The following is an 11,175-nucleotide window of genomic DNA, read 5'->3' on the forward strand; positions in this document are numbered from 1 at the left end:
GATTTATAGGTGAGTTGCAAAGATAGTAGTGTTTCCAAATACTCTTCACCCATCTTCCTTTAGTGTTACATCTTATATAACATGGCACGTTTATCAAAAGTTAGAAATTAGCATTGATATAATACCATTACCTAAACTGCAAACTTTATCAAATTTGTCCAGTTTTTCCTTTTTCGTTGTTTTCCCTGTTCTGGGATCCAATCCATCACATTTAGTTGTCATGTACCCTGAATCTCTTCCAATCTGTTTCTGGCCTTTGCCTTCTGTGACTTTGATACTTTTGAAGAATAGCAGTTAGGTGTTTTGTAGACTGTCCCATAATTTGAATGTGTCTGATACATTCTCATGATTAGACTGAGACTATGGGCTTTGGGGACAAATACTACAGAGGTGATGTGGCCATCTCACTGCATCATGTCAGGGAGCATGAGGTCAACATGACTTCTTATTTCTTCGAAGCCTTAGTCACTTGGTCCACGTGGTACCTGCCAGGTTTCTCCACTGTTTCCCTTTCTATACCTTGTGACAAGAGTCATTAAGCCCGGTCTACAGTCAAGGGGATTTTAAAATCAGGGGAAAGTCACTGAAGGGTTTTAAGCAGGGAGTAATGTTTTGAATGTGTGTTTTAGAAGCACTATTCTTGTTGAAATGTGGTGACAAGACATGGTGGAGTTTGCAGTGGGACTGGACATAAAGTGGTGGATGTGAGCGACCAGCAGTCAGTTGGAGTTGGTTCTTTATTGGAAGGTGAAGGACGGAGAAGGTGAAGTCAAGGATGGCCACGAGATTTCTAACTTGGACACCTGAGTGGCTGAGCTCTTTCACTGAATCTAAGCCAAGGCTTCTGTGTGCTCCCAGGAAGCTGGATACCTCCCCTGCCCCCAAGGGAGAAGCCACTTTTTGTTTCTTGGTCTTGCCTTGCCTCCGGTCGGGTCCCTGACAAATCAATTTACAGGTTAGAAGAAGTGTGGGATTACCAAGGAGGGTCGGAATCCCGAGAAAGAGAGGGGGCAGCCGTCAAGGAGCTGAAAAAGAGCTGGAGGAAAATGTTATCCCTAAATCCTTTTCTCCTCTCCCCGTTGAAGGACCCAATTAAGACCGTTTGTCTCAGTGGTTTCAAACAAGTAATTTTATTTACCTTTTTGTGTTCCGCCAACCATCCTCCCCCTCGGCCTCGCCTGTTACGTGTTGGGAGAGGGGGCGGCCTGCTACCTCTCCGGACTCAGCTCCGCCTGCGGGACCCCCGCCCCGGTTTCTTTTCTCCTCGGCGCCTGCGGGCTGGGGCGGGAGGAGCCGCAGGAGTCGGGGCGGGGGGCGCGGGCCCGGGCGCCGGGCGGGCCGCGCCCCCTTGCGGAGGCTTGTAGACCAGGTGGAAGATGAAGGCGTTGCAGTACCTGAGGGGGGCGTGGCGCCGTCAGGGGCGGGGCCAAGAGGCCGCGATTTCCCAAGGGGCGGGGCTTGTGGGCTCCGAGTTCTAGGGGGTGGGGCTAGAGTTAGGGCTCGGCCAATCATAGGACAGCAGGACCTTTTGAGGGGTGGGCCAGGAGTCGGAGAAATTTTGTGAGCCGGCTCTTAAGAGGGGTGTTTGGACGACGTGGAGACCCTGTAGAGGGGTGGTGAGGAGTGCGGACAGAGAAGGCGGGGTGTGGGGCTGGGGCCAGGACGGTCCCAGGACAGCAGAGACAAGCAGCAGAGACGACGGTAGAGGTGGTGGGCCTTTTAGGATGCACAGCCAGGGAGTAAGAAGGCCTTACCAGGGCATGCAGTTGTCGGCCGCTCTGAGGCGAAAGGGGGAGCGGAAAGGGTTGGGCTGTGGAGGGCTGGTCCCCCCTCCTGTGGCCACCGCCATGGTCTGGTCATCCATCACACAGCCGTACTCGCTGCTCTCAGTGAAGAAGGCCGGCACTCGGAGGGACTGGGGTGGGTGCGGGACGTCAGACACTCTCGGTATAGGCTCCCAGCCCCACGGACATCCCGAGCAACAAGGATCGCCACCCCGGTTGAAAACTGAGGACCCAGGAGGGCCGGGAGCCGGGGAGGCACGAGGCAGCCACAGAGAGGGGCAGGAGGACCCGTGGGCTCAACCCAGGTCTGTGGAACAGATAATGGGGAAGAAGAGACTTTCAGAAAAGGAGGAGGGACTGGGCAGGGGGTGAGAGAAGATCCTCTTTGTCCCGTCCCCCACCTGTAACCGGGGCAGCAAGCTCAGCCAAGTGTCCTTTAGACCAAAGCCGGAGTTATATCCTGTGGGCAGAGGGAGAGCAGGGAGCAGCTGGATCCTGTGGCCTCTCTCCCACCCTCCCCACACTTCTGCCCCAGGCTCTTACCAATAACCAAGTCAGGCTTGGGCCCCTGGAGCAGGTGGTAGGGCCGTGCAGACACCTTGATGTGCAGGTCTCTGCGGCCCCCCTTCTCCTTAGTCCCAGAGTTGAGCCGTGCTGATACCCCAGAACCAGAGCGGACAGGTACTTCGGGGCCATCCTGGGGAGTTAAGTGGGGTGGGGAAGCCACTGGAAGTTAGGGTACTGGAGGATGCGACAGGTGAGACAGGGGAGGGGAGGCAGGGAGCTGAAGAGCAGGGCCCCCCTCAGCCCTTACCCTCTGCAGGGTAAAATGCTGCTGGTCACTCTCGGGGGGCAGGCCGTCACCCACAAACTGCAGCTCCAAGGCCACGTGGGGGAGCAAGACCAGGAGCTCCTGAAGGACAGACAGGACAGATCTGGGTCCCACCCTTCGTCCATCTCCACACCCAAAGGCCCAACCTTCAAGCCCGGAGAGACTTACCCAAAACACCATGACAAGGTCAAACTCCTTCCCGGCCTCCACTACATGGATTTTCAGTGACTGTTTGTTCTGGATGTTCAGCTCAGGGACTGGGTGACAAGCTAGCCATTTCAGAATATGGTCTCCTCCCCGCCACCTGCTGTTCCCTACCAGCTCCCCGTCCCCCCTGCTCCATGCACTCCTCCCCGGGCCTCGGCTCTGCTTACAGGACTGGGGCACCAGGTGGGTGATGACATAGTACACCGTCAGTGGGTAGGTGAGAAGCACGGCCATGGGGGAGTCGAAGCTGAGGCCCCGCCATGTGTAGTAGTCCTGCCATGAGCCTGGGAAGAGTGGGTTACTGGGGACCTGGCCCCAGGCCTGGACCCCAAGCCCTCCAGTCTAATAGCCCCCTTCTCAGCCACCCAGACTGCTGGCCCTGCAGTCCCTTTCCCTACCCCTAGCTCCCTCAGGGCCCTTCCAGCTCACCAAAGAGGCCCCTGGGTGGATCTGGGGGCACAGGAGGCATCAGGGCAGGCCCGTCCCCCTGGAGAAGCTGGTAGGGATCTCCTGAGAGGATGAAAGAAGACGAGCCTGGTGTCAGGGAGATCCACACCTGCCTCTTCTTCTTTTAAAGGAGTTCTGTTCCCTGTGAGAGGGCCTGGGGCAGCAGCAAGAGGACTAGGGGGCTGCCTCGCGATGGGGCTCCTGGATGGGGTGGGTAGGAGTGACTTCTCTGAGGGTTAGGGAAAGGCCCGAAACAGCCCTGGGGCTAGCGGTGGGATTTGGTGCCTACGTGGAGGGGTCATCTAGGACTGGACAACTTTTTGCTTTCCCATCCTTCCCTCTAGTCTGAGGGGCCCATGCCTGGAGAGAGGCCCCATGTACCACGGAGAAGAAGGCTGAGGGATGGCATGCTGCCCCGGGGGTGCCTGGGGGTGCCAGGGCCTGATATCAGCATGCTGAGCTGCATCCAGTAGCCACGAGTGAGGCCCCGCGAGGCCAGGAAGGCCTCCTTGTTAAAGGTTTCACTGGTCACCTCTGGAGAAGGATGAGGGGAGCGGTTGAGGGCCCGGTGGGCAGGATTCCAGACTTTGGCTCTCCTCAGCCTCTCCCCAGGACCCTGGGTCTGAGTCTGGTTTCAGTCAGGGAGAGAACTGACAGTTCTGAGTGTTTACAGTATAGCCCACAGAAGCCATGTAACAGTTCCATGGGTTTTAACATTTGTTAGTCTGCCCATTTTACAGATGAGGAAACTGAGTCTCTAAGAAGCAAAGTGATTTAAGGTCACCAGTTAGTGGTGGAATGGAGAAGCAAGTATTTGATACCTCCTCCCGAATCCTCTAAGCTCTCTCAGGGGCCTACACATTCAGTCCTCAGCTCCAGAGATGCTGTCTCCAGCCCCAGGGGTCTAGCCCCCAGCCCCAAATACCCAGCCATTATTCCAGGGATCTAGACTCCAGCCCCAGGACCCTGTTCCCAGGCACCTGGGGCCCCAGTTCCAAGGATCTGGCCCCACTTCCCCCCTCCCCATCCTGACTTCCTTATGGTACCTGCGGTGTAGGTAAAAGGCAGAGTCGCCAGTTCTCCGGCCCGCTCCATGAAGGCTGCAAGCCTTGGGCACCAAAATTGGTGACTCACATCATCTGGGCACCGCTTCCAGTCGGTCTGGAGACAAGCCTCTCCGCAGTACAAGACAGCACCACACTGGGGGCTGGGGTCACAGTGGGTGGTGGACATCCAGGGTCCGTCTCTGTAGGTCCCCTGTCTGCTGTGCCACTGTCCCACAGCTGCCTGTACGTCACTTGGTCTGTTTGTTCTCTCTCTGCCTATAACAGCTTGGTTTGGTTTTCTTTTTTCATCTTTTTCCCCTGTCCTTCACCCTATCTGTCCACAAGGTCCCGCACCGGCCTGCTGTCTCTCTGTTTGCCTGACTTGGGCTCTTCCTCCCACTGCATCTCTGCAGGCTACTCACCAGGGTGTCAGCTTCACTTCAAAGCTGTGTCTGTGACAAACGTGGCAGGTTCGAGCCCGAAGGGAGGCAAAAGTGAAGCCTGGCTGGGGACCCCATGTCCGCATTGGAGTCTTGGCTAATTTCACTCCCAGTCTGGGGACCAGATTCTCTAGCTCTCTGAGTGGGGGTGGAGACAGCATCAGGCTGGGGGGCTCAGGACTTCAGGCCCCAGGCCTCCCCACCCTTTACCAGGTTTCCATACTTATGCAGCTGGGCATCTCCCACCGTAAGCTGTCGGGGCTTTCGGGGGTCTCCAGAGCCCATGGGGCAGGCCATGCTGTGGCAGAGGAGAGCATAGGCCCGGGGAGCCAGGTTCTCTGTCCCTGAGCCCCTGCCTGCAGTCCCCTGGGCTCCATCCATTAGCAGATCAATGCCCAAGATGGTGCCATGTTTATCTGTCACCAGTAGGAGGCAGGAAAGGTGCAGGGGTGCAGCCTCTGGGGAAGAAGGGAAAAGTTGGGGGTGGGTGGCAGCAAAGATGGTCGGGGTCAGGGGCATCAAATCAAATGCCTGCAAGAGGCTAGGAAACTGAGTGAAGGGGACAAGCCTCATCTGAAGGGGACAGCTGCTAAGCAGGCCCAGCATCTGCTGCCAGGTAGAAATGCGGGCCTGCAGTCGGAACTTTACATCTTCTTGCGAAGGTAGAACTGCAGACTTCTGAAATTTTTGTTTCTTTGAATGTTTAAAGGTTGGCTCAAATTAAAAAACAGCCTTGTGGATCAATGAAAAAAATCCTTTTCAGGCCAGACTGGCCTGAGGGCCACCCATTTGTGACTCCTAGCTGGATTCTGAGGGGTGCAGGAGGGTTGGGCAGGGCACAGGGCAGGGCCAGCCCTGGGTTCTTACCACTTGTCCGTCCCTTCCTCCTCTCAGGCCCCGGCTCCATCTCTGCCCTGTCCTCTCGGCAGCCATCTTCGCCACCTCCTGCCTCCTGCTCAGCCTCCTCTGGCTCCCCTCCAGGACTTGCTTCCTGGGGAGACTCCCTGCTGGTGGGGGCTGGCTCCCCATCCTCTGTTTCTGCCTTCTCCATGCCCACACCCTCCTCTCCATTCTCTCGCTCCTCCTCCCCTTCCTCTCCTTCCTCCAGGCTGACAAAGCTGACATAGGGGCTTAGATCTCGCAGGTGGAGTAGGAGCTCATCTCCCAGGAGCCGAGCAGCTCCCAGGCCAGGTCCAGGGCCTGGCTCTGCCCCTTGTCCCAGGCTGATGCCCACACTACGGTTGGGCAAGACGTGGAGCACCCAGAGGGCAGGGTCCTGGGGCAGCCTTCTGATCTGAGCCTCCAGCTGTCGCCAGCGACCCTCGAGGCTGGTCCGCCCAGCCCCACGCTCTGCCACAAACTTGCGGTACCAGCCAAAGAGGAGGGCGGTGAAATCAAGGAACTCATCCCGGTATCCAGACACAAATTCCATGTCCTCAGGGGCACAGCGCCTGGGCCCACACTGGGCTGAGGAAGGGATAAATAGTGAGGGAGAGATCCTGGTGAGAGTTTAGGGCTGGGTCACAAAATGGGGGCGGGCTGTGTTTGAGGGTCCCTCAGGGTGGAATCTATGGGTGAGTGTTCGGAGTGAGAAAGGAGTTTTCAGGGCTGAGGATGGGAGTTGGGGATGAAATGGGGGCCAGACTTGAAAGTGGGTGATTAGGGTTAAGGATGAGTCGTCAGAAAGGAGATGGTATTTGAGGCTGCAAATTTGAGGCTCAAGCCGTCAGAGGTAGGGTTTGAACTGAGGATGGAGGTGAGGAGAGCTAACCCTATGGGAAAGGGTTTGGTGAGGAGGGAAGAGTCCCGTGGGCTGTGGGAGAAGGGTGTAGGAGCCAGGGCATCCCTTGGGCTTGGATCGGCTTGGCGGTGAGCCCCTCCCCGCCGCTCCTCTACTCCGGTACCTGTAGCCGCCACCACTTTCAAAGGTAAATACCTCGGGGTGGGGCGTGACGTCAGGCTCCCGAGACCCCGGCCCGCTCCCGGGTGGCCACGCCCCCGCGTGTCCCGCGCGGCCCCGGCCAGTGTCTGCGCAGCGGGGCGCGCGGACTTGCCTGCAGCGATCGCCCCGGCCGTGTGACTGACCCCGGCGAGGAAAGGGAGAGCCTCTCAGGGAGGAGGTCCAGCCAACTGACCTGCGGAGGGCGGGGGGAGCTGGCATCCCCGCGCCGAGCTAGATAAGCCCAAGGGACTGTCTTTCGCTTTCCTTCTCCGTTTTCCCACGCTCCTGACCGCCCCCTCGACGAGGCTCGGGCCTGGGCGCGGGGGCGCAGACGGAGGAGCTCCGCCTCCCGGAGTTTCCTGGCCGCCGGAGGCCCGCGATCACGCGGCTTCGACAGTACTGACCGCACTGTCCGTTCGAGACGGTGGGAGCCCCGGCAGGGAGGCGCAGCCGCCTCGCGCCCCGCCTCTGCCGGGCCTCTGGCGCTGACGGACGGCCGTGGTCTCCCCCGCTCCCCGGAGTCTCCGTTCCAGGGGGAGAAGGAAAAGAAAGCCCTTGAGAAACGGTCTGGACGTCAGGCTCCGGAGCCCGTCTGGGAATCAGAGAGGGAGAGGCGGCCCCGAGTTGCTGTTAGGCTGGGAACATGCACCAGAGCCTCGAGGGCAGTCACTTTGGCGAAGGCCTCACTGGTGGCGAAGGCGTAGATGGAGCCGAGGGGAATTAGGAACCTGTGTGTGTGATGGTGGGAAGGGTGGGAAGGTTTGAGAAAGAGCGAGGGAGCCACAAAGAGGCGGGGACTGGATTGAGGGAGGGAGACCACTCACCTGACTAGCTCCCTCCATCCTGCCAGATACTGCGACAACTCCACATCCCCTTCGGGGTTCATACTGGCGTGGAACGGCCTCACCATGCGGCCCAGCATCCCCTGGGGGCCCAGACACTGAGACTCTTCCCCTTCCAGGCCCTCCAGGGGTCCCGGCTGTTTCCGGACCTGGGGGTTAGATATGAGGGCAAGGGGGGAGCCGAATCCCTAGCCCGCTGGGCCTCTTTTGCCAAGCAGCCCAGTCGGACTGAAGAAATTGTTCCTAGGGTCTAGCTGGTGTCCCTCCTGCCGAACTCTCAGCAGGAGGCGGGAGAGTGGAGAGGAGGAGGAGGATCGGCCCTTCACCAGCTCCTCTGCCTAGCCTACTTGCCCCTGCTCCCACCTGGAGCTCCCAGTCCCAGTCCTGCCTGGAGCGTACCTGTAAAGGCGGCGGTCCCTCGGCAATGCAGGTCTGCGTCCCCGATCCACAGCCTGAGAGGGCGCCTGGGGAGAGACGAGACAAAGAATTGAGGGCTCTAGGAGGAGTCTTCGGTCCCCAGAGCCCGGATTCCTGGGTTCCTCCCGGAGCAGGTGAGGGAAGGGACCGCTCACGAAGGCTCCGAGTCCAGAGATAAAGAAGCAGAAGCGCGAAGATAGCGAGAGGAATTGCATGACGCAAGCAGAGCCTCGGGACCTGCGGAGGGAGTGCGACCCCCATGACTGCTGAGGGGACCACCGCCCCCTCACCGGCCCCTAGCCAGTGCTTGTCCCTCTGCCTTTAGGAGGGGAGAGAAGCCCTGAGGGTGCAAAGGGTTAATAATTAACCTAGGAAGTCCCCTTCCCCTGTGCCCTTTGCCCCAGAGGGCAGCATCTGAGGGGTGAGGGACTGGATGAAGAGGATTTGGGAGATTCTGTAGCAATGACACGTCTTTACATTTCCCTTCCCGGTATGGCGAGGTTGTAGTAAGAGGCAGCCTGAGGACTGGGGAGAGACGCTGAGGTCAGAACCAGCTCCCCCTCTGAGCAGTGCTGGGGGCCTCAAGTTAACTCTGGGCTTGAGTTCCCTCCACTGTACACTGAGGATACTAATAGGTACTTTTGCAGTCATCATACAATGATATTGCATGTGCAACACAGTCAGTGGAAATGAATACCACAATTGCTCCATAAATCTTAACCTATTAAGTTCAAGCACGGGGCACCTGGATCCAGGGAACACTCATTTCTAAATTCCCTATCCTATCCCAGAATGTGAGCTCTGATGAAGACAAGGGACTTTTCTTTTTACAGGACTCTTCTATTTACAACACTTAGAATATTGACTGAGCCAAAACACATTATTGCTAAATAAATATATATTGAATAAACTAACGGATGTGTATGGTGGCAGGCAAATCAGGGGTGGAACGCCCCATGACAGATTTGAGCCCGTTTTTTTTATCTCCCCAAATTAGGAGTCCACCTGGTGGTCATGGGGGGAAAAACATTCAGGGAAAGGATACAGGAAGCAATGAAAGAAACAGCATCTCCTGTTCTCAGTCCCCTGTCCATAAACTTTTTAGAATCATTCCAGTCTCTGTGTATATTTTCTTTTGAGGGGGAAAGGTGTCCCAGATTCTGAATGAGTCGCGGCCCCAGTCGCTCACCACATGCTTCCCAGCTCCCACAGTTCATGGATTCTTGTCCTGTCTCTCACTCTGATGCTCCCTCACATCTTGGAGGTCCCTAGGGTTGCTCCTAACCCATTGTGTCCGGTGGGATTTGGGAGCCATCACTTCCATCCCTAGCCTTGGGTTCCCTGCTTCCCAATGTTTGGATGTTTCCCAGCTTGCTGACTGTGACCTTGGGCAAATCGCTTGCCACTACAGCCCCAGTTCCCTCATCTGCAGCGTAGGAAGGGTAATTCCCACCCCCGAAAATTGTTGAGGGTTAAACAAAACATGCCTGCAAGACACCACGATTCGTGCCCTATAGCTAGTAAGTGTTCTGTTAAGTTGTGGTTACTTCCAGTCGTCGGTTCTCACAGCCCCTCCTCCTCTGGCGCTGGGAGCCTCCGTCTCCCTGAGGTGAGAACAAGTCTGTAGGCTTCCGGAGCGGATTAGTTTTGGGCGTCACTTAATCCGGGTGGCCCTTCCGTAATCAGAGTCCCTTGCACACACCTGCACAAGAGGCCGGGGCTCACAGAGGCTGCGGGATGGAGCTGGGTGCGGGAGCCAAGCTGCTGCTGCTGCTGCTGTGGGCGACATGCCGCAGACATGCTAGCGCAGATGGTCTGGGCGGCTACACGTCGGTCATCAGGGTGACCAACGGGGGCCCCTGGGGCGACTGGGCCTGGCCCGAGATGTGTCCTGAGGGATTCTTCGCCAGAGGCTTCTCACTCAAGGTAGGGGCTCGGGCCTAGGTCTCGGAGGAGACCTCAGAGCCGAGGATGTGGTCTTCTGACTCGTCCTCACTCCTCTTCTTGCCGACGCCCAGGTGGAGCCCCCACAAGGCGCTCTTGGAGACGACACCGCTCTGAACGGGATCCGGCTGCACTGCGTGGGGCGGAATGCGGCGCTCGACACTCACGTGGTGGAATCGGAGTCTGGAAGGTGGGGGGCCGGGGCCGAGGATCCTCTAGGGTGGGGGTACGCCCCTTACCCTCCGCCACACACCCCCTCCTGGCAGGCAGGTTCCCCCAGAGCTGTGGGGCAGTTCAGACCTGGGAAGCGGGTGGAAGACCTCCCCTCCGCACCCCGGGGGAGGTCAGGTGACTGGAGCACCTGGTGGGAAGCCCCGAGGTCTGGGTCCAGCTGGAGGTGGGCAGGGGGCGCCCGCGGAGCCCGCTCGTCTTTGCTCCCCTCGCAGGTGGGGCGCGTGGAGGGAGCCCCTGTGGTGTCCCGGCGGCGGCTTCCTCGTGGCTTTCTCGCTCCGCGTGGAGGTCCCTGTGACCCCCGGGGACAACACGGCTGCGAACAACGTGCGCTTCCGCTGCTCCGACGGCACGGAGCTGCAGGGGCCCGGCCTGACCTGGGGCAAATTTGGAGGCTGGAGTGAGCCGTGCCCTAAAGGCTTGTGCGGCTTGCAGACCAAGATCCAGCGGCCCGAAGGCCTCCTTGATGACACCGCCCTAAACGACGCGCGCTTTTTCTGCTGCCGCAGTTGATACCATTGCCCCCCTCTCCCTCCCAAGCCTAGTCTTACCTCTGGTATTAAAGCTTCTCTGTCTTGGCTTTGGTCTGGCTTGTGCTAGGGGTGGGAAACTGCGTCTCTCCGTCTTCCTAACCTAGCACTGGGCCAGGCCCACATTCGGGTTTGGTCTCAGGAGTCCGTAGCAGCCTCCTGAAAGTTACCAACCCATAGTTCAGAAAATACACACTTAAGCACAATTTTGTGTACAAGTTCAGGAAGTCTCTGCAGACATGTCGTCTCCAATAAGAGTCCAGGCTCTTTCCTTTCTGAACCACCAGTGACCTTACATTAAGAAACTTCTACCAAATTAGGAAGTGACAATACTATAAAGTCGTAAGTCTTCATTTTCTAGAGCATAAGAGGCTAACATGTCTTTCCCATAGTTTTCCTTTTGCCCCCTACACAACTCAGTAGCTTTTCTATATACTGAGTCCCATTTAGGGCCTTTGTCCTTGCTGTTCTCTCTTCCTGACCCGGCTGTCCAGATAGCTAGCCCATCCACCA

At 57.8% G+C, this 11,175-nt stretch overlaps 2 protein-coding genes across 11 annotated transcripts; one reads left to right on the plus strand and one right to left on the minus strand.

The window, feature by feature from the left end:
- Window positions 1–731: 731 nt before the first annotated feature.
- Window positions 732–9,777, minus strand: LOC116157875 (zinc finger MYND domain-containing protein 15). 10 transcript variants are annotated; one of them, XM_064495137.1, is made up of 16 exons: window positions 9,445–9,583; window positions 7,940–8,004; window positions 7,523–7,689; window positions 5,624–7,426; window positions 4,980–5,214; window positions 4,739–4,894; window positions 4,317–4,477; window positions 3,652–3,804; window positions 3,253–3,333; window positions 2,991–3,107; window positions 2,785–2,873; window positions 2,599–2,697; window positions 2,328–2,481; window positions 2,186–2,244; window positions 1,755–1,915; window positions 732–1,394 (listed from the first exon to the last, which is right to left on the minus strand). In XM_064495137.1, the coding sequence occupies exons 4-16, from the start codon at window positions 6,186–6,188 to the stop codon at window positions 1,223–1,225; spliced, it is 2,202 nt and encodes a 733-aa protein (XP_064351207.1). In that variant the 5' UTR covers window positions 6,189–7,426; window positions 7,523–7,689; window positions 7,940–8,004; window positions 9,445–9,583; the 3' UTR covers window positions 732–1,222. The 10 variants fall into 10 exon arrangements, 9 of the variants coding, with proteins under 9 accessions (XP_064351207.1, XP_064351200.1, XP_064351202.1 ...); XM_064495130.1 differs by adding an exon at window positions 9,660–9,777 and having other exon boundaries at window positions 2,599–3,107; window positions 9,445–9,561; XM_064495132.1 differs by having other exon boundaries at window positions 2,599–3,107; window positions 5,624–6,223; window positions 6,892–7,426.
- LOC105101476 (vitelline membrane outer layer protein 1 homolog) lies at window positions 9,695–10,685 on the plus strand. The gene is made up of 3 exons (XM_010994677.3): window positions 9,695–9,883; window positions 9,976–10,091; window positions 10,348–10,685. The coding sequence occupies exons 1-3, from the start codon at window positions 9,695–9,697 to the stop codon at window positions 10,643–10,645; spliced, it is 603 nt and encodes a 200-aa protein (XP_010992979.1). The 3' UTR covers window positions 10,646–10,685.
- Window positions 10,686–11,175: the final 490 nt, after the last annotated feature.

The sequence above is a fragment of the Camelus dromedarius genome, chromosome 16 (genome assembly GCF_036321535.1).
Source record: "Camelus dromedarius isolate mCamDro1 chromosome 16, mCamDro1.pat, whole genome shotgun sequence".
In the NCBI taxonomy this organism is placed as follows: domain Eukaryota; kingdom Metazoa; phylum Chordata; class Mammalia; order Artiodactyla; family Camelidae; genus Camelus; species Camelus dromedarius.

Bases quoted from the DNA above. Each gene is read 5' to 3' on its own strand.
- LOC105101476 (XM_010994677.3), top strand. From the start codon at position 9,695: ATGGAGCTGGGTGCGGGAGCCAAGCTGCTGCTGCTGCTGCTGTGGGCG. The intron at 9,884-9,975 runs GTAGGGGCTCGG...GCCGACGCCCAG, and splicing joins CCAGAGGCTTCTCACTCAAG to GTGGAGCCCCCACAAGGCGC. The intron at 10,092-10,347 runs GTGGGGGGCCGG...CTCCCCTCGCAG, and splicing joins GTGGAATCGGAGTCTGGAAG to GTGGGGCGCGTGGAGGGAGC.
- LOC116157875 (XM_064495130.1), bottom strand. From the start codon at position 6,188: ATGGAATTTGTGTCTGGATACCGGGATGAGTTCCTTGATTTCACCGCC. The intron at 4,895-4,979 runs GTATGGAAACCT...ACCCCCACTCAG, and splicing joins GGAGATGCCCAGCTGCATAA to AGAGCTAGAGAATCTGGTCC. The intron at 4,478-4,738 runs GTGAGTAGCCTG...CTGTGACCCCAG, and splicing joins GAAGTGAAGCTGACACCCTG to CCCCCAGTGTGGTGCTGTCT.